The sequence below is a fragment of the Caloenas nicobarica genome, chromosome 4 (genome assembly GCF_036013445.1).
Source record: "Caloenas nicobarica isolate bCalNic1 chromosome 4, bCalNic1.hap1, whole genome shotgun sequence".
Classification (NCBI taxonomy): domain Eukaryota; kingdom Metazoa; phylum Chordata; class Aves; order Columbiformes; family Columbidae; genus Caloenas; species Caloenas nicobarica.
In genome coordinates this window covers 54702161-54722669 of record NC_088248.1, presented here as the reverse complement: position 1 = coordinate 54722669, position 20509 = coordinate 54702161, and the positions used below count along the sequence as shown (strand labels likewise).

At 41.3% G+C, this 20509-nt stretch overlaps 1 protein-coding gene across 6 annotated transcripts in view; it reads left to right on the top strand.

Annotated features, from left to right (window-relative positions):
• The first annotated feature begins 2773 nt into the window (after positions 1-2773).
• The window catches only part of N4BP2 (NEDD4 binding protein 2), a 42150-nt gene continuing 24414 nt past the window's right edge, over positions 2774-20509 (top strand). For 3 of the 6 annotated variants that reach the window (XM_065633472.1, XM_065633470.1, XM_065633467.1), the window contains exons 1-6: positions 2774-2856; positions 9717-9831; positions 10090-10263; positions 15372-15710; positions 17557-18787; positions 19626-19750. In XM_065633472.1, coding sequence (XP_065489544.1) covers positions 15494-15710; positions 17557-18787; positions 19626-19750 — 1573 coding nt within the window. In that variant the 5' untranslated portion in view covers positions 2774-2856; positions 9717-9831; positions 10090-10263; positions 15372-15493. The remainder of the gene's footprint in view (positions 2857-9716; positions 9832-10089; positions 10264-15371; positions 15711-17556; positions 18788-19625; positions 19751-20509) is intronic. The other 3 variants (XM_065633468.1, XM_065633469.1, XM_065633471.1) reach the window with 3 other exon arrangements.

The following is a 20509-nucleotide window of genomic DNA, read 5'->3' as shown; positions in this document are numbered from 1 at the left end:
AATTAGATACCAAAATCCCTCCTATTTAAAGTGTTAACTGTAGTAGTGAGAAATCTGCCAGTACCCAAATTAGTTTGGCATTTTCATGGTGTCAAATACTGTAATATGTACAACTGGCAAAGAACAACGTAGTTTAATGCATCAAGTGCCAGCAGCAACACCCCACTAGCAATGCAGTTTAATGGACCTGGAGTCTATCAGACTCAAGCATACTGAAAACCTCTCTTCCTCTTTTTTGGCAGCCTTTAGAATATAAAGACACAGTCATTAGACTGGAATTTACATGACTTATTTTTCCAAATGTATGATTAACACATTACCAGCATCACACCCTTAAAGAAAAATGATTTTGTTTCTTATACTTGTCCAGACACTGAACACACGAAGTAAGGAAACAGTTTCTGGTACATGCATGAAACCATCACTTGACACCACATGCACACACAAATTCTGATCAAGGCTTTTCCTCCAGATTTTTGGACACGTACTATATCAGTGTATTGAATATTTATTTTCCATTTCTAAGTCATAGCAAGACACTGCTTTTTTCTGAAACTTACCAGCACATCCTGTGGATGAGCATGTTTATGCTTTATGTATTGTATTAGAAATGTAAATGTTAGTCTTGGTTTATTTAAGTATTGCACACCATATTACTACAAGATAAGCACTGAAATAGCAAAGTGACAGGCAAATTAGCAATGCCTAAATCAGTTTAATTCCTAAAACATTAAATGCTTTGAATACTAGTTTTAAAATTGTTAACATTATTTTCTTGTGAAATATATACAGTCCTACATATAAAAACTGTGCTACCAAGTAGGCAGCACTTTGAGACTGTGATCTCCACAAGCTCTAGAGAAACTGAGCACCAGTCTGCCATTTTCACAAGACAACTATAGTGAGCTACCCATGCATCATTAGTTCACCTTGAAACTGCCTATTATTTGTGCACTTGCTTATTGGCATTAAAACCAAAGGTACTCTCTTAATGCAAACAGGTTGGTTCTGGTGGCAGAGGGAGTCTCCAGGCCCCAGAAAGAAGCAGTGGTGACTTCTTGGGTCTTTCTTGCGAAACACCTAAGATTAGTTAAATAAGCTGCGCTTTATAGTCTGCTACAAGCCACTTCCCTCTTTGGAGAAAAATTAAGGACAAATGGGGCTTGGGGATGCCTGATGGTCCTTGAATGGGTTGAATCACAATGTGAGGGACCTTCGGGCTGGGAGACAACCTCACTCCCCTTGTGGGGGTGGGGAAAATGCTTCTCCCCTTTCATGGGAGTGTCGCTGGATCTGTTCCCTGGAAGATCACAGTGGCACACCTCCAGGCAACGTCCTCCTGAGGCATTGAGGCCTGATGGCAGGCGGTTGAACACGGATGGCGGGGAGGTATCTCAAGACAATGGAGCGTAGGAAGGCACCCATCTCCTCCTTGGAATCAGATGAACAAGCAGGAAGAAGAGACCCTGCCTATTATCTTGCTGGGGCAGGCAGGGAGACAGAGCTGACAAAGGTGCCTAGGGCTATGTAATGAAGTCCTGTTCTTAGAAATCAGTAGTGGGGGAACTTCATCAGTAATTTTTCAATTGTATTTTAATACCTTCTTGTTGACCGTGAAATTTCTCAGATCAACAAACTTCTATAAAATTACAGAAAAGTTTCCCAGTAGAACCTCCTCAAGTGTTGAGTTTCACGTTAAGAGCTTCACCCCTTTTCTTGTGTTGTTTAATTCAAAACTCTTGTTCAGGTGCCTAGTTCCCTTCATGGTGGCTTCACAGCAGTTGTAATTTAAGAGCTGCTTATCATCGTCTCAGTCTGTCAGAAGATATTTCTCTCTTCTCCCTTTCCAAGATCTTCCATTGTCCATCTCCATCAAATGTCCGTTGCTTGTTGTGGATAACGAAGCCCTCTCCTCACCAGTTGTTTCTCTGCGCTCCTGCTGCAGCTCACAACTCCGGCTGCAATCCCTGATGGCGGATCCCCCCCACACTCAGCTTCCTCAAAAACTCATGACCTCGTTTGCTGCTTACGCACCATTTCTCCTGCAGCACCAGCCCGCACCTCCACTGCTTCTTTCTGGACGGTAAGAGCTCTCTCTTCTGCCGCGACAGTGGAAATTGCTTAGTACAACAGGGCAGCGGTACCTGGAACTGGACATTCATCATTTTTGTTACAAATGTGAAACCCATCGCTACATGGCTGATAAACTATGCTCTTCTCAACCTCTGTCATCTCCAATTGTTTGCTGAACTCACGTACGTCCTGCAGCCAGCAACATGCCCTCTACAGGCAAGGTCTGTCTTTCCACACTGGTTTTCCCAAACCGGTAGAACCTACAGGTGAACACGTGAAGCCTTATCGGCAGCGGGCTTTATCAGTAAGCACTGGAAAATGTGGCGAGGGCCGCCCCCGCGGAGCAGAGCCGCCCTCAGCCGGCCCGGCGCTTGGCTGGCAGGAGGCGGCACCGCACCCCGCCCCGCTACCGAGTTTCTTCTCCTTTTCCTTCAGAAATGGCCCTTCGGCGGGGGGCCAGGTGCTGGCGAGTCCCCGGGGACGCCAGAGGCAGGGCCTCCCAGCCCGCCCGGGAGCAGCCGCGGCCCCCGCCCTCTGCCAGACCGGCCTCCGAGGCGGCTCCTCGGGACGCGGCGGCGGGCGCGGCCGGGCGGGCAGGGGGGCGTGGAGGGGGGCGAAGCGGCGCGGAGCCTCCTCCCGGGCTGTTCTTCCCCGGCCGGACGGAGAGCGGCACTGTGTCCCCGCGGCGCACGCTCCGCCGGAGCCTCCCCCTCTCCCCGTCCGCCGCCGAACAGTTCCCCAGCCTCTGCGGCCGCCGCCAGCGGAGCGAGCGAGCGGCGGGAGGTAAAGGCCGGCGGGGTCTGTCACGCAGCGGCGGGGGCGGGGAGGAGCCTCGCTCTGCCCCTGCTCGCGATAGGGCGCGGGTCCCGCGCGGCTGCCCGCGGCCTCCGCCGCCCCGGGGCGGGCAGGCGGCTTCTCCCCCCGCCGGCGGGCGTGCGGCGGCCCCCTCGCCGCGTCCCGCATGGTGGCGGAGCCGGTGGCGCTGAGGGGCCTGTCCGCAGGCGTCACTGGAGAGGAGTTGCCTGCGGGTGGGAGGGGAGGCGGTGGGGAGGGTGCTGCGCGGCGGGCCCGCCCGCCAGCCGGGGGCTCGGCCGTGGGTTGCGGGCCCCGCTGGCGGCTCCCGTGCACTGGGCAGGGGCCGAGGCAGCGGCGCGGCCAGCGGCGGCTGGGCCCCTCCGCCGCCGGGCTGAGGCCGCCGCTCGGGCCTGCCCTCCCGCGGGGCCTTCCCGTGGGCCTGGCGGCTGCCGCCGGGCCGCCGTTCCCCGCCGTGCGGAGAGCACCGCGGGCGCGCCGCTGCGTGAGGGGCCGGCTGCCTGCCCGCCCGCTGCCGGCTCTGCCTCGCCCGGCGGCGGCCGGGGTGCCCGGGCTTCCTCTGCGAAACGCCGGCTCCAACCCGGGGAGGCCCGGCCTGGCCTGCCCTGCCCGCAGGTGGGGCCTCTGTGGAGGCACCGGCCGCTGGAGGGAGGGTCGGGGCTGCAAAGTCGATGGAGACGCTTTGCCGAACAAACGATGTGCATTGCATGTGAAGTTTCAAAACACCTCCCCAAGAGTATAGGCCAGCAAGACAAATTCATCTCCCGCAAAATGAAATAAAATTATATTTAGTATTTTAAGCAGGCGTTCGGTTTGAACAGTGTAGAACCGCTGGAACGTGTTCACCGTGTGCTTGAGTTGCGTCCTTCATAGCACAGTATTCCCGTGTGCTTTGGACGGCGTCTGCGGTTCTGCTGATCAAGTGCTGTAGGGTCGCTGGGGATTCAGAGCGGCCTGACTTAACAGGAGGGGGAAAAATACTGTGCTTTTACTTTTCTTAGTGCTTGTTCTAAATGACAACAATTTGAGTCTTAAGAGACACCTGAAGTGTTTTAATACAGCATCTTGACAAAGTTTAGTATGCATCTCAAGTCCTTCAATCAGGCCTTGCAGTTAAAAGATAAGAATAATTCACATAGAAGTTAAGCACAAACCTCCAAAAGTATTTTGGATATTTCAGTTAAAGCAAAAGAACTGAGAAGATAATCAAGCTACTCTTCATCCATTTCACCTTTCACTGGAATAAAAGCTTTAGAGAATCTGTCTTGGGAAGTGATTCAAGAGTTGAAGGTTAAGATACAAACTTGAGGCAAAGTACAGAAGGGCAGAAAAAAATAAGTATGGTATATGTTTGTAAGTGTAAGAGTTTCAGTCCTGATTCATCTGGGTACGCTCATTATGACTAGGGCAGGGCTTGCTTACCTCATGTGTTTGTAGCACTTTCAAGTTGCAGTAGTTTGCGTTGCCATAGATTGTGTCAATGTGAGTAGCTTGTGAAGGAAATTTAGCAACGTCAAAGCCCATCTTAAAAATCCTTTAATTTCTTCTTTATACGGTTTCTCCTATTGTGTGGTGCCTTTTTGTTTTAAACTGTGGAATCGTCCTGTGGTTTTTTTTTGTGGTCTTGTTTATATTTTTTTTTTTCCTTAGGAACTCTCCCTCTATTGTATTAACATCAGTGCATCCATTTCAGCTGGAGGAGGCACTGATGTAGAGGGAAGTGAAATTCTTAGTGTTTCAAATTGAAGATGCAGTAATATGTGACAAAAATGTTAGCCTAGGCATGATGTTAGGGAACATCCGTGGTATACTTACAGCTGTTGCACTTTATGGTGTATGTGGATCTTTACCTGTGACCTTGTCCATTTTACAAAAGACAATTATTTTGTCTTTAGTTAGTGTAGAAATACGTTGTACTAGGGACTTTGAAGGGTTGTAGTTCTGAAGTATTGCATGGCCTTTTGTCTTTGACTCCTACCTGTGTGCTGAACTGTAGTCTGTGTTAAATGGCTGACTTAATCCATCTAATTATAATTTTAAATATAGTTCTTCTGCATGTGAATTTAGCAAAAGCTCCTGAATTACAAACTCTTGAGTTTAGGAAGTTGCTTCCTTTGTTTTTCTTACAGAGGCTCTGCTACTATTAAAGTGTTATTAAGGCATTAATTAGCTGTCAGTTACACTGCCTCTCAGACTTCAATAATAATTCTGTACGAATCTAGCTGTGGTTGCAGAAAAGGTTAAGTTTTCCACCTGTTTGTTCTCATGACTCCACTGGGGATTTTTTATCTACCAGTGGGTTGGTTTATGTAACTCATCTGTGTTCCATCTCAAAAAAATTGCTTGTGTTAACTCAAACCACCATTTAAAACTATTTAAATTGACCTGGCTGATGTTTTTTAGTCATAAAAGGTGAACTCATGTGAACTATTTTCTGAAGGTAAATGACAGGTTTAAGTCTATATCAAGTAAGTAATGACAGTCGCTTGGGGGCTGTAAAGTTTTTGCGGATGTACCTTGTTCAAGATGAGGTCTGTGGTTTACATTAAACTGAAATTAGTTTTTGTATTTTTAGTAGTTGTGTGTATGCTATGTTCAGCTGGCCTAGTGGCTTCAGCAATGGAAGTGCATTTGAACATATGCAATAAATAAAACAATCCCGATAGGTCTGTGTAATGTTTCCAGCCTAGGACCTGATACGTGATTTTGTTCTTTTTTCCTCAGAAAATATTTAGAATGTCCACATGAATGGAGCTATTCTCATTCCTATCTTGCTTTCTTTATGTTATTTGCTTTCTTGCTTCCTTTCTTAAATTGTAATTGTTGAATCGGTGTGAATTGGCTAAGTGTGTTTTGTGTCACTATAGTATGTTCCTGTTCGGGAAATTTGGAGTGGTTCTCATGTTGCTGTTGTATGTGGACCACCAGCAAAGTTCTCAAACTGCTTTATGTCTCCTTCCAACCTGAGTCCTCAGCTTTCTGATGTGTCCACTAGTGTTCTGAGGTCACTGGTTGGTTGATAACACCTTGGTGGAAAATCTGACTTGCGTTTCAACACACCTTGTGCTCCGGAAGTCAAGATATTCTCATTAGTCTCCAGGTCTTGCAAGTGCTTTCTGCAAACTTGAGTGCATCTTCATTTTGTTTCTCTATTTGAGCCCATGCTGAAGTCCAAAAATTTCTTGTGCTTCAGCTTTATCCTGGTGTGCAACACACGTTCATTTGGGGTCACAGAATTGGAAACTGTATGAGGGTGCTAAGAGGGAAGTGGCAGCTGAGGGTCACCAGAGTGCAGCACTGGATGCATCACCGACTTGAAGGTTTTAAGTAGACCTTCAGGTGGGAAGACACTATACTGCAGAAAGTTGGCCCGACAGTGCTGCTTTTGAGTTGTTCTTCGTATCAGACACAAGGGAAGGGTGTGGAGCTAAGAAGCCTTGGTATGTGGACGCACCAGAACCAAGACCTGGTCACATTGCAGAAGCCTTGTTAGATGTTTAGATAGGTCTGAAGATTCATGCTCTGCAGTCTGAGTCTTTGGCAGCCACTTGCCTTTGTTCCCAGTTGCGTTAGAGCTGCAGCATCATCTGTAAGAAGAAAGTAAACCTGTCTTCATTTGCATCAGCAGCTATAGCAAGCCAAGATTTGGGGAAGCAGCATTTGCATTTATTGCCAGTCCTGACTGCTGCCAGTGCAGAAAACTCTAAATAAGTATTCTTTTAATGTTCCACTTTTCCTTTCTCCATAATACTGCCTGCGTGTTTGTGCCCATAATAATAAGCATCACCTGTGATTTTCTTTAATTCTCCTTTTTTACAGTATCTTCTCAAATTGATGAAATCATTCTTCACTCTTGCTGCTGCCTTTTTTATTAGTGCTTTCCAAGCACTAAAATAAATGCTTATCCTTTGTCTAGGTCTCAGTCACAGAAAAAAAAAAAACTTAAGAAACAGAAAACAGTAATATAGTAGAATACAGTAGTAGTAAAATTAACCTCATTGGGAGAGTCTTGCTCAGCTTTATGTTATATTTTCCTTTTTTTATCAGCCTCAAATATTTTGTGCATTAGACTATATTGTAGCTTCTTAGCTAGATCTTGCCAGAGTTGCAATTTGTATTATAAAAGATTACAAGCTATTTCCAGCAATTCAGAGGGACACCAAGTCTTGAATTACAAGATCCAGGCACTGCCGTCTATTTGAAAGCTTTTCAGAGACAGGTGTGAAAGTTCATCTGGAGAGGATGTGAATGGAAATTCTCTTTTGCTGAGGAACTTTAATTCTGCAGAGATGTGTTGCTTTTATTCACTGCCCTTCAGCCTGACTTTTGGACGAGTCTCTGGAAACATGGTGTGGGCAAGTCACAGCTCCATCTGGCTGGATCTCTTGTCTCTTTCCAAATACCTCTCTCTCTTGCTGTTTTATAATTTGGAGCAAGAATACAATCTCAAGCAGGACTACTGATTGCAGGTGTGAAACTGCAGAAGCACTACCAGAACCACAAGTCATTGCAGCCTGTTAGCATTGCTCTGGAAGCTGGACATAGGTCACGGTCCAGCAGCTTGAGAGCTCTGGCAGATCTCCCCTCAAAGCTAGTTTGGCATGGGCATGGGTAACCCTTACTTCAGCATGCTTGAGCAGGACTGTGAGCTGCATGGGAGGCTACCAAAGAACGTAGGAGGGAAGCCATAAAAGGATCTGATATGTCTAAGCTCTCCTAGGACTGGAAAGACATTTTGCGGATACTCTTATTATTAGTTGAAAAAAAAAAAAAGCAGCAACCCTCTCCACCTAAACATGGAAAACAACCACTTGTTGATTTTTTTTTTCCTAGCTTGTCACGTGGCGTATCTGTACAGTCCATAATGCCAAGCCCATTTATTTTCTTGCCATGTTCCATGCTTTGACCTTGAGCACACAGCAAAAGGAAGGTGAGTACAAAAGCAGTTCTTGCCAAACAGACCTGGTGCTGGAGGATGTGCTCACTGGTGGCTCTCCTCCACCCACCTCACTGCTTTAGTCACGTGTACCCAGCAGATCTGCCTGTCTTTGAGAGTTCCTTTCTGGGAGCTTGTACTCACTTGTACAGAGGACCTACAGCACGAGCAGCTTCCCAGCTTCAAAGGAAACAGCGTGATGTGGAGTGCGACAGCTTCTGTCACCTGTCAAACATCAGCCGACTGCCACTGCAGGTTGATTTCTCACGACATGGCACGCAGAGAAGAGTCCTTCAGAGTCCTTTTGCTTTTCCTGAAAGTTTTATTTACTTCCTAAGCATCTACTTTTGATGAGTTTGTGCTGGTTTTGTACTCTTGAACTGTGCGTGTAGTTGATGGACAAAGTTTTTGTTTTGTACTCCTCAAAGCAAGATATATTTTCTGCAACTGCCTCAAATGAATTTGTCTCTGGTCCAGGCCATACAGAAGAAGACTTAAAAATCACAAAAGTGGGAAAACTCCCTAGCAGAGCAGATTGCATAGAGCAAGTGTATTGAGATGTATGCATCATCAGTCTCTTGCACTTTGACTGAATTTCATGTGAAAAAGAGGACCTTAGTTAAAACTGCTGAAATAGCCAAACCCCATGGAACAACCAGTGGGAATAACACTGACTGGGAGACGGAAAAGAGCAGAAAAGATGCTCAAAGTGTTTTAAAAAACACTTTGTCTCTAGCTGGGTATAGATTTTCACGTTAAAAAATGAAGCGTTTAGGTGGCCTGTTCTGTTGCTGGCTGCTGGCAGAAATGGAAGAACGCAAAAGGCTTCCAGACTGTCTCCTTTGCTACTCTTAGACTTATTGAGAAAAATCTGCTGGAAGGCATTTCCTTTTTTCCTTCCCTATTTTTACCTTCTGGTTTTCAGAGAGGGGACTCAAATGTTGTCCAAAAAGAAAAGCTTCTTGTTTTATAAATACAACTAGAGAGTACAATGTTTGGGTCTCAGTTTGGTTTCATTGGCTACTTTATCTTTGCTTGTATTTAAATACTTAATTGTTTTGCTCCGTTTATGAGACTTCAAAGTACAAGTGAATGGATGTGGCAATAACCTTTGTATTTTAATGCATGTGTTAGCAGAGCCTGATTCAGAAAGCAGAAATCTGAGTAGTGGAAACAGTGTAGCATTACACTGTTATCAGGTGAACTTCAGCCTTTCCATTTTGTTCTAGGCTGAATTTATATTCAGAGATTAAATGTTCTGTAAAATTGCTGAATGACTTTTCAGCCTTTCTTGGTGTGTTTTTTGTGAAGCCACATGTTAGAGAGTGGGGCAAATAGCGTTCTCTGCCTGCAACCTGCCTGTTACTTTGTAAATTTGAAGTCTCATAAGAAGTTCTTGCTTGTGTGAAGTACTCTGTATGTTTTGATGGTAATTCTTCATGCCTTGGAGCAACGGAATGAAGGTAGATGCAAAATGGGAGATGGGTTTCTCCATCTCTTGTGGAGATGGCTATAAAGTAGTTAAGCCATCAGCCTGCCACGTTAGGAGTGTGACAGAATATTTTTTTCCAAATTATTTACCTGATTTAGGTGCATATGCTCATAGAGTGGTGTGGGTTTGTGTGTGTGGTTTTTGGTTGTGTTTTTGGTTTTTTTGGGTTTTTTTGTAATTTGCTTGAAAGCACAAGACTGTTGTCAGGGAAGCGAGCTCTAGGCTAATGTGTACCCTGGGATTAAGTCAGGCTTTGAGTAGAGCTAACATCTTCGGTGTGTACACAGTGGATTAGGAGTTTGCAGCAGTTCAGTGAACAGAAATGCAGTTTTTTAGTGTCAATAGGATATTGCAAATTAGTGGTGTTTCTGTAAATAACATATTCTGATTTTGATGTACCAGATTTTCTTTGCCTCATTCCCTACATGACAGAACGAATCTTTTCTTAACCAACATGGATATGTAAACCTCTTCAAGATGGTTAAGAACTGTGGTGAAGAACCAAGTGAAATGACAAGTGAGGAAACTTACTTTTATTCCTGATTCTGCTGCCATTATGTTATTTCTTTACTTGATGTAAGTCAGCTTTTTTAGATTAGAAACTTACATTTGAGCTCAACTTGGTATGGTGGATACTTTTCAGTAAAATATTAGCTGTGCTGGATCAACTAAAAACAATTATATGTATTGCTCAGTGTTAAAACTTTGCTTAAAGTTGTATAGTCTGTGAGCAAAATATCAATTTTAATTTGTGTTCTGATCATTCCTTTGTCAGGAGGGAGCATCCACTTCTGCTGATGTCTAATTTGCATGTTTGAAAGTATGGTTTCCTGACAGAAGAGTGCTTTATATTTTTTTAACAGGAGATCTTTATTAAGTGTGCCATCAGTGGTGATTTTGGAAAGATGAGAGGGGACCCACTGTGGGGCAATTCAGTGAAGCTGAAAATGTAAGTTCTATGCCATTACTACTATTTTTTTTTTTCAGTCAACAGCATGTCAATATGTATGTGTGTGTGTTTTTTTTAAAGCCGGAAGATTCAAGTGAACATTACATGATAAATATTTTATGTAGTCTGACATTAAACATTTGTTTAAAAACCCCCAAAAGCAAAGCAAACCAAAAAAGCAGCCCCCAAACCAATCTCTTTTATACGTATGGAGTAAATTTCCTTAAATTCATCAGAGAAATTTAAAAATACATACAAATCGGGCAGCTCTTGGTCATATGGGTTGAATGTTGCATTGTGTCAAGGCTGGAGACTTCCTTTGTCCTTCAAAAAGGAAGAATAACTTATTTGTCGTTTGAACTTGATCACAGTTAAACCAAAAATGTCCCATGCTGCTGAATGCTTTTAGTAAAGCTTGAATAGAGGTTAGAGTATTTTTCTTGTCTGTTTGCTTAAAAAATAAATTATCATGACTTTGAAAAACTATGTTTACTGCTGATTGTTTCCCAATGCAGTATCCCTGATTTAAAGAGCTTTGGGAATACTTTTGGTATCAACTACCTAACTCACTTAAAAAGTACTTTAGTATATTTCCTCCTTTTTCTGTGTGTTCTGTCTCTTGAATATTACCTGTTTCTTTTTGACACATCTTGAAAATGCAAGCTACCATGTGTGATTTCTAAGAAGACATCCCAGTGTGAAAGACGTATGAGATGTGTCAGGCTTTAATCAGATCTTTATTCAGCAACTGCATATACATTTTCATATTACGCTGAAAATGAAATAATAATGTGTGTCTTTAGCGTGAGATGTATGTTGCTTTTCCAGTAATTTTAGAACATTCAGGTGGTGCCTAATATTGGTTTATAGTAGCTTTTGCTTGATTTTGTAAAAATACAATTCTTAGGATAGAATAAAATATTTCAGTTGGAACAGGTATCTTTTAGCTTAATTTTAGAAAATGCATTTGTAGCCTGATTTTTTAAAATTTCTTCAAAGTTCTAAGAGAATTCTTCGCAGCAGGTTTGCTGCTGTAACAGTACTGATTAGCAATGTGATGGCTTATGTATGACAAGTCTGTGTTAGTAATTATTTCCTAACATAAATGAAATCTTAGATATTTTTAAAATAACAGATTTGGTTTTGTAGGGTCTTGGGGATTTTTTTCTCCCTTAGATTTTTGTTTGGATGGTTTAAATGTTTTTAATTCTTCAGATTATGTGTCATAAGAAAAAGTAAACTTTGAATTTTTCTGAGGACAACTTACAATTAAGTTAAAGTTAGAATTTGCTTTACCTATGTTGGAGCCTGGAGGTTTTTTATTTTTGTACATTTTTTCCCCTTAATGTGAGGAGTCTGACCAGGATGACTATTATGTTCCCACTATTTTTAATTAATTTCTTCTGTGAACCATTGTATTAATGAAAATAAAATGGAACCTTTTGGAACATGTGTCTCCAAGGGAATTCCTTTGCAGTAAGTACAGTGACTTAAATTCACTCCATGCTTTACGGAAGAATTTTCTTATATATTTTCTGAAGACTGTAATGCTTCATCAATTGGTTTATCAGTTTAAGTATGAGAGTGCAAAAAATGGAGAGAAGAGGAAAAAAACTTGCATATTTTGCCTCTCTGTATAACTGCGAGACACTTTGTAATTATCGGAAACATTGGTCATCTTTCTTTCTTTTTCTCTTTCTTTCCGTCTTTCCATCTTCCCACCGCATAGGGAATTATAAAAACATTCTTAGAACTAGTTTATGAAACAATAGTTCATAGTTGAGTCTTGCTAGTAAGACGCTGGGAGGCTTGACATCTTGGTCCATCCTCTTGGTGTGCCAGGTCATATGTGCATATTTTTATACATATGCCTGTTTGTTAAATTACCTTGGGAGGAGATCCTTAATGTCAGGAGATGTGTGTTTCTGAAGAATTGTAAGTGAGGAGGTGCTTGTGGGTTTTGTTTTGCTTAGCTTTTAAAGGTAAAGTTGGGACTGCCACAGGAGTATTGTTTTTCATCAGCGCTGAAATGAAACAGCTGTTTGTTCTAATTGGATGTGTGTCGAACGGCGATACCCAGAACTGAACAGTGAACCTCCAAGTATATTGCAGCCTCTGGCTACTTGTATAGAATTCCCTATCAGTGTGTTCAGCATAGCCCTGCTCTTCTAAATCATTCTGTTACTACAACTCCATTTTCATCTTGAGGGGAAAAAAAGCCATCATCCATAGCAAACTACAGATTGGTTCATATTATGTTATCCAGAACCAAGGAATATAGCTGACCTGCGAGTCTGGCTGTTGGGTTGTTCAAAGTTATTTCTTCTTTCATAGTAAACTAATTTTCAAAAAGAGAAACCTGAAGATCTGAAAAGACAAGTCCCTAGATAAAATCCTCTGTGAAGTTCAGGTCATGCTCTTAAAAGCAAGTGAAAATTGTTCCTTTCATTTGAATGTGTGTTATCTCTTATGTAATATAGTACAGTGTGCTTTGTGTGTGCACAGGCATCTATTTTTATATACTTTTATTATGCTTGTTAATGTCAACAGAAGATACTGCCCAGGAATTGGTCCAGGAATTTCATTGAAAATATTGTTGTAAACAAAGGAGATTCTGCCAAAATATCTGTTTGCGATACCGACCATAGTAAATACGTTATTTAGATGAAATCCCGCGCAATGCTGATCTATCTTTTTGATAGGTTTAACAATTTCTACAATTTTACGAAGGTTTTAGACAAAGAGATGGGATAAAATGTAGATCTGCGCATTGCCGTAGCATACGTAGATGTAGTGGGAGTCACCAAGGTTTTGACCTGTGTGTAAGTCCTGAGGTGACTGATGTCTTTTACTTTCTGCCTTATTTTCTCTTCTGTGATTAATTGCAATAAACAGTTTAGGCCTCAATAATCCTGAAGCGATGCACTGTAAATTCGCTGAATGAGATTCATGCAGACTGAAGTGCGTGGCTTCATTAGGTCATTAGAGTAAGGCATCCTAATATATAGTGGAATACACAGCCTAATGCAGGAAATACATTGGGAAGGGACTATCCCATAGTGAAGTTAGGTGATCGATTGATAGAAGTCTGAGCTACAGAGCATGTCTTTTCAGCAGCACGTCCTTTCAGGTTGGTCATTATAAGAGATTTGGATTAAAACATTGACAACACTTGGAGCGTTCTGCTGAAAGGCTCTCGGTATTCGGTGACATCAAGGTGCATGAGCACCTTTCTCTCTTGCAGGATCTTTGTCACTGAACCTGTTTTAGTGACGAACAATCACATTTTTTAGCACTGACACATTGTGTGAAGTTAGGTCTCAACCCGTTTTACTGGCTGGAGGATGAATCAGTTAGAAATACAGGATTGAAAAACATGACTTGCTATAACTTAAAAAAAAAATTCTTTTGTTTGAATACTTTTTTCGTGACAATAAAGAATGGTGTAAGGATGGCTAATCAGAGAGGTGAACCAAGAAAAATTTAATGAGAAAAACAGCTGCAATTGTCCCGGCTTAGTCTGGCTAACTAGTATCTTCCACTGTAATTTCTCCTTTATTTTTGGAAGTCCATATCTTCCTTTTCCTGTGTATTGTTTTCCTTGTTATGCATTTCAGATTTCCTTGACCTCTTCATTGTTTCAGACATCTGTCTCGTTTGTATAGCTAAGGTCCATATACGTATGGTAGAAGCTCCTGGGATCCTGGAGTTGTCTGTTTTTCTTAGATAAATTTCTATGCCTTTGGAATGTTAAAGTCCACCTTCTTCTAAATTACACTTCTCTTGGTTGCTGGAAGAGATTGCTAGAGAATACTGGGGAAGTGCTGGTCGAATCTGGCACTGATCTGGCATCGTCATTTGCGTGCCGGTGATCCAGGGAGGGAAGGACTAAGTGAACTTGGCAGTGCTGCTTGATTTATCTGCACAGGTTGAATTGGTCATCACTGGCAAAATGATCTTTATATAGAAACAAGTATTTTATGACCGACTCAGTAACTGTTATCACTAAATAGTGACTCTTTGCTGTAATTAACTTAAGATTCTCAGCCTTACCAGGGTTTCCTGGTCTTGTGAGTAATTATTTGTAAAAATTATAAATTAGTTTATTATGAGCAGCACTAGAACACAACAGAGTTTTGATGTTATTTGATTTAAAGAAAAAAGCGAGATCACACCATACTCTGTGCTTGTACTTCAATTAATAATTGCTTTCCTTTTCTATACAAGATTAGTGCAGTGATTTCAGTTATTATAGATGCAATAATGTTTTAACTAGACTTACTCAAAGGCTTTATGGCAGAAGTGAGGGGAGTTAGACAGAAGCCTCCTCTTGCTTTATGGCTTATAAAGTTGTAAAATATTTCTAACAGTTAAAAAACCCCCAGGGAGACTGAGGTTGGAAGGTGCTTTTGGATGTCATAGAATCACAGAATGTTAGGGATTGGAAGGGACCTCGAAAGATCATCTAGTCCAATCCTCCAGCCTGGTTCAACCCACCCTCTTAAGCTGAGCTACCTGAAGGAGGTTGCTCAGGGCCATGTTTGGTCCAGTCTTGAGAATCTGCATCGTTGGAGACACCGCAACCTCTCTGGGCAATGTACACCATCATTTCAACATTGAATAACCCCAGCTGTTCTCTCTGAAAAAAATGGAGGTTGTGGGATAAGTCTTGAAGGACTTCTGGAAGATTTTGAGATGTCTGTTATGTTTTCCAGTACTTTAGTAAGAGGAGCAATATTTCTGAATTTGAACAGAATATAAGCATGCCATAATGTTAACTGGTCATCAGTAGGTGTTAGCAGGGGAATATTTGTGAACTGGCTGCCTTATATTGCTTCCTTTTCAGTGGTTGTTTTTTTGGTTTCTTTTTTTTTTCTTTTCTTTTAAACTCCATTTTATTTGTTCTCTCTTCCAGACGCAAATTCATACCTAGTTAGTTGGAAAACGAGGCTACTATTTAGCTGTCAGCCATTTGAAAATAAGGCAGCCTTCTAGAAAATACTTTCCTGGATCATTATGTATTTTTTTGATCTTTTAGCCATCTAAATAGGAGACATGGAGATATGACTGTGTATTTTATTAAAATTTCTCTGTTCTCTTTTTTCCAGGTCTGCTATTTCTGTTATATGTATCCCAGTTACGAGAGGTTTTTTGTGATTTCTGAGCCTGGTGCTGTCAGCCTCATGTGAACAAACTAAAACGTAAAGCAAGCTGATTTTTAGAAAACGAAATGCCACGAAGAAGGAAAACTGGTGGGAGTCCTTCTTGGAAGAATGGCAATTCTGACAGAACTGCTGTTACTGTATCCCAAGGGGACGCAAGCTGCTCAGTGTCACAAGCAGTGCGTAGTGTCAATAAGGAAGAGCTCTTCAACAGCATGTCAGAGATGTTTTCTGACCTAGATCCTGACGTGGTTTATATGGTTTTGTCTGAATGTGATTTTAAAGGTAAATAATGTACAGTTGGCATTACAGTTTTGTTCCATACTCAGACAGCTCTTAACTAGGGTGACTCCAGAAAAGTTGATGTGGGTGTTGCAAGTGTGTTTGTGAGTTTAGGATTTAACGAGTAGGTGAGTCATAATATTTTGAAATTTTATGGCTCTTCCAATGCAAGATTCTCCGTTTGACAATGTTTCTGTGAGACTGGTAATTTGCAGAAGCAGAGTGCTCCATAAATGAAGGTACAGTTTAAGTGGCTTTTTCTGTGACATAGAGAAGGCAGTGGGAGAGTTGTGAGGAGAATCTGTTTTTTCCAATTAGCTTCTGTGCCATATCTGCTAGATGCATAAACTATTTCTGCAGGAGGGGTATTTTATGTTCTAGATCACTTTTTTTTTTTTTTTAAGACAATGGTGCACAGTATGTGGTCCTGGCAGCACTTACTTTTCCTTAAATACCTAAATTGAGATTTTGTGTTACTTTCTACTTTGCACTATCATCTTGTCATCTCCACTGAGGATTAGTTTTTGCAGGTTAAATTCTGTTTGTCGTGTTAAATTCTCTGCAGCCTCACTTGGACTATGTTTCTCCCCCTATATTCTGCTGAGCTACATACCCGCCTCTCCTGGCAGACTGTTTTCATGTCTGTGCCCAGTCCTTCCCATGCTTTTGTGGTTTTGAAATTCTTCTATTGACAAGTTCATTCACTTATAATAAAAGTAATGGATGAGATGCTGGATAGCATCATCTGAGGAGTTACTTGGCAGGAGAATAAGTCATATATGGAGCATTTAAATCAGTCTGTATTCATATGATCAGATGTCATTAGCTGAGATTTTTCTAAGACTATTTGCAAAGAAGGCAGAGTTAAGCATTTTTTAATGTGTGTGAAAGCTAGGTAGCTATTGAAAGGACTGCTTTTATTGCTGTTCTTACCTAAATTGTTCGTCTGTTACTATGATGTTATTCCTTTTAAAATTGAAATTGATGGCATTACTGATTCATGCTTCGAACTCTTAAGAAGATTTACCTCTATCAAAATAACGGATTTATCTAGAAGCTTATTGAAGAATTCAGTAATCACGCCGAGTTCATTATTGTGTTGTACTTTTAACAATAGTTTACAAATTGAAAGATTAGCATCTTTTCATATGAGTAGTGAGTTGCTCTCATATAGTAGAGAAGATGGAAGGACAAGGAAGATTTTATTTAACGTGTGCAGAAAGAGTTGCACTCCAATGGGCTTAGAATTTTTGCTACACTGTCTTTTGGAAAACAGCAGCTTAGCTTTAGGGCTTGGATGATACTTAAGCCAGGTTTTCATTTTGTTCATGTGGATCACAGGCAACCTAAACTCCATTTAGTGGCTTTACAAAGAATTAATGCAGGTGCTGGATTTTTCAGTCTGTATTAGGTATGACATTTTCAATTGGGCCTAGCCATGATGAGCATATTTTGCATACTTTTATATCTTTAGTCCTCAGTAGTGTTTTTCAGTTGATGTTACACTATTTCACCTATATGAGATACGTTAGAAATAAGTATCCATTTAAATGCCCAGTTCTGATTTTTTTTCTAGTTAAACTTTATAATTTTAGACACTGTTTCCTTAGTAATTTTTATGCTTATTAGGTTGTTATTTTGTAATGTGTCTGTATTGAGTTTCACCTTTACCTCTAATGAGAAACAGATCAAGGGAGTTGCAGAAGGTGTGTTAAAAGATGAAGTGGTGAACTGTCTTTTGGTTGTCTCTTTAGGTGTGATCAATACTCCTTCACGTAAAAAATTATATTCACATCAGCTTGTGTTTGTTCACTTGACCATGCTTTATTCTCTTTACTTTATTCAACAGTAGAGAATGCTATGGATTATCTGCTAGAGCTGTCCACCCATGCCAAAGGAGTCGTATCTTCGAAAACCTTGGGTTTGGATTCAGTAGCATCGTCACTAGCTCTTGTTAATCAGCAAAGATCTGTTGCACATGGAAGAATGGGAGAAAGTACTGCAGAACAAAGTAATTCTGAAGAAGAAAAAGAAAAGGTCCGATCACCTGATGTGCAGCTGACTGAAGAACTGGATTCCTTAATAGAAAATGCCTTACAGAGATACAGCTCAAGTGATGAATTGTCTAATTCTGCAAATGACCAAATAGTACATGAGCACTCTGTGGAACACAATGGCTTTAAAGGATTTCCTGAGTGGGAAAAATCTGATTCAGGGTGCAATGTCCTACTTTTTCCACAGCAAATAGGGACAAATAATGAGATTTTAGAAAAAATCCGCTGTTCTCAGCCACTGGTGGGTCAGCTGAGCATCCAGACAGGCTCACCAACTGCATCAGATGCTTTTGCACAGATATTGGAAGATTCCGATTCGTCAGAAATACATGTTCAACACAATTTAGCTTCAGAAGTCTATAAACAATTGAATGGAGAAATACCATGTGGAAATTCTGAACAGACACAAGATACTGTTTGGGATCAACAAACTGTGACTGCTGCTTCTGGTGGGTCCTCCGAAAGGTCTCTGGAATGTGGAGTAGCTGTCACTGGAAATCTGAATTCAGAGTGCCTGGAACAGCACGAAGATGTAGTGACTGCCTTTAACGGCCACCAGAGCACTTTGCTTCCAGAGGCAAGTGGCTCTCTTGAAATGTCCAGTTTCAAAACACCAAAACCTGCAGATTTTCAGCAAACTCAGCAGGGTTATAACTTAAATTTTTCTACACCATCATGTCAACCTCAGCAACACTGGAATCTCATGGCTCCCGTGTTTTATCCATCCAGTGGAAGTCACAGCTTTGTAACTCCTGTGGCTGCCAGTCTAGGGCAGTGGAGGCCTGGTTCAGAGTATAAGACTTTGGAAAATGGACTTTCTTTTTCCTCTCCAGTGGTTTCAAATGCCTGGGATAGCAACCCTTCTCTGAAGGTATGGGGAAATCAAGATAGAAACTCAAAATTGAACCTCTCGCAAGCACAGCAGCCACCTGTTTGTCACATGATGAGAAAAAAGATGCACCTTATAGGTCAAGTACTTGTTCTTCTCAGAGGTGTTCCAGGATCAGGAAAATCATATTTGGCAAGGTAGAACATTTATATTGTGAGCTTCTAAAAGAAATTGCTTGATTGTGTACAGGATTTAGTGCAGGCAGAGACAATTTTCTGACGTGTAAATAGTTACGCTTATACCCTAATTGCCACTTACATGGTATGTGCAGCGCGATAAGTAATAGTAGCAGAGAGTTGAGTTGCTCGCAGCTCCTGCACCTCTAGTGGAAACTGAAACAGAAGGTGTTAGCTCTGACTTCTGCCACTGGCCAGAGGAGTTTTCTGTCAGCAGAGGGTCACTGCAGTAGTGTTAGGTCTGCCGTGTTCTTCCAGTCCCTGTTCGTTTTGGGTGTTTCCTTCCAATAACATGGATAGAAATATGCCAGCTCTTTAGAGGCAGAAATTCCCCTTCCACTGTTGGGATTCCTTTGTGTAAGTAGTACATGTGGACCTTCTTGGGTTGAATTCTTGATTTCATTTTCCAAGTCTCCAAAAGCCTAGATTGAGTTTAGACTCCTTTGGCTTGCACATGAAAGATTTGGTGCAATGAAGACTGTATGTGTATTTGTCAGCGTGAAAGTATGTCATTAGATGTAGATGGAAAAATACCTCTCTTGGTGTTTTGAAATGAGATTTGTAGGGAACCTCTGTCAGGTCTTTCCCCTAGATATCCTCAGCCTTTAGAAATGGAGCAAAATTATTATACATCATCTTTGCTTGGAGGGTTATTTTTTTTCCCCTTGCCTTAATTTACTGCTTCCATTCCAAATAATCTTGATTTTGTGCAAGAGACTGAATACATCTATGTGTGGTAGCAGATATTGGGGTGGGGAAGAGAACAGGGAAATGGTATTTACTTCTTGATCTTTCACAGGACTTTGCTTGAGGATAACCCAGGCGGAATAATTCTTAGTACTGATGATTACTTTTCTAAACATGGACAATACCATTATGACCCTGATTGCTTAGGGGAAGCACATGACTGGAACAGGAAACGAGGTGAGAAATAAATAAGGGATTAGCTTGCTTGTTTACAGTTCAGTGCTTGTGTACTGTGCAAAAAGCTGCCTGTCTTGTAATGGCTGTGTCACAGGACAAGCATTTATCCCATCATAGAAGTATTTGTTAATATGTGTGTGGAAAACAAATATAAGCACAAACTCAGAAGTCATCTGTCCATTGTGTGTTTTGCAATTAAAAGTACCAGTGTCTTTGTCAAAAGACGTTTTATCCTCAGATTTCATCTTGGTATGTATTTTGGTTTGTGTCCCATTTCTGGAGTGGTAATCTGTACATCTGTACCATCTCCTAGAAATATTTCTTCCAAGATGAGCTATTATATATGCATATGCAATAAGTGATGAGGATGCTGTTGCAAATAACGTGCAGCTATTTTCCTGCTCTTGATTACTTTTTTCTCTTGAGCGCTACATTGTTGGCAAATCTAAAACAAAATTCTAAGAGCAAGACAGAATAAACATTTTTTTTTCGTAATTGGTATATTTCTTAACAGTGGCTTCCACTAAGTTCACCATGGAACAACTCTTTTTAAGCTTGTATTTGCTAAATTTGAACCATGATCACTTTTCTACTAGCAAATTTCTAACCAGTGGAGAAATGGGTTATAAGAAATGTGTGATTCAACGATAATTTTGATTGTTCAGACATGTTGTAGCATAGCTACAAAAACATGGTGCTGTATCTTAAAGCTAATGATTCTAAACATTTCATTACTGTGTATTTAAATTACAATAATTG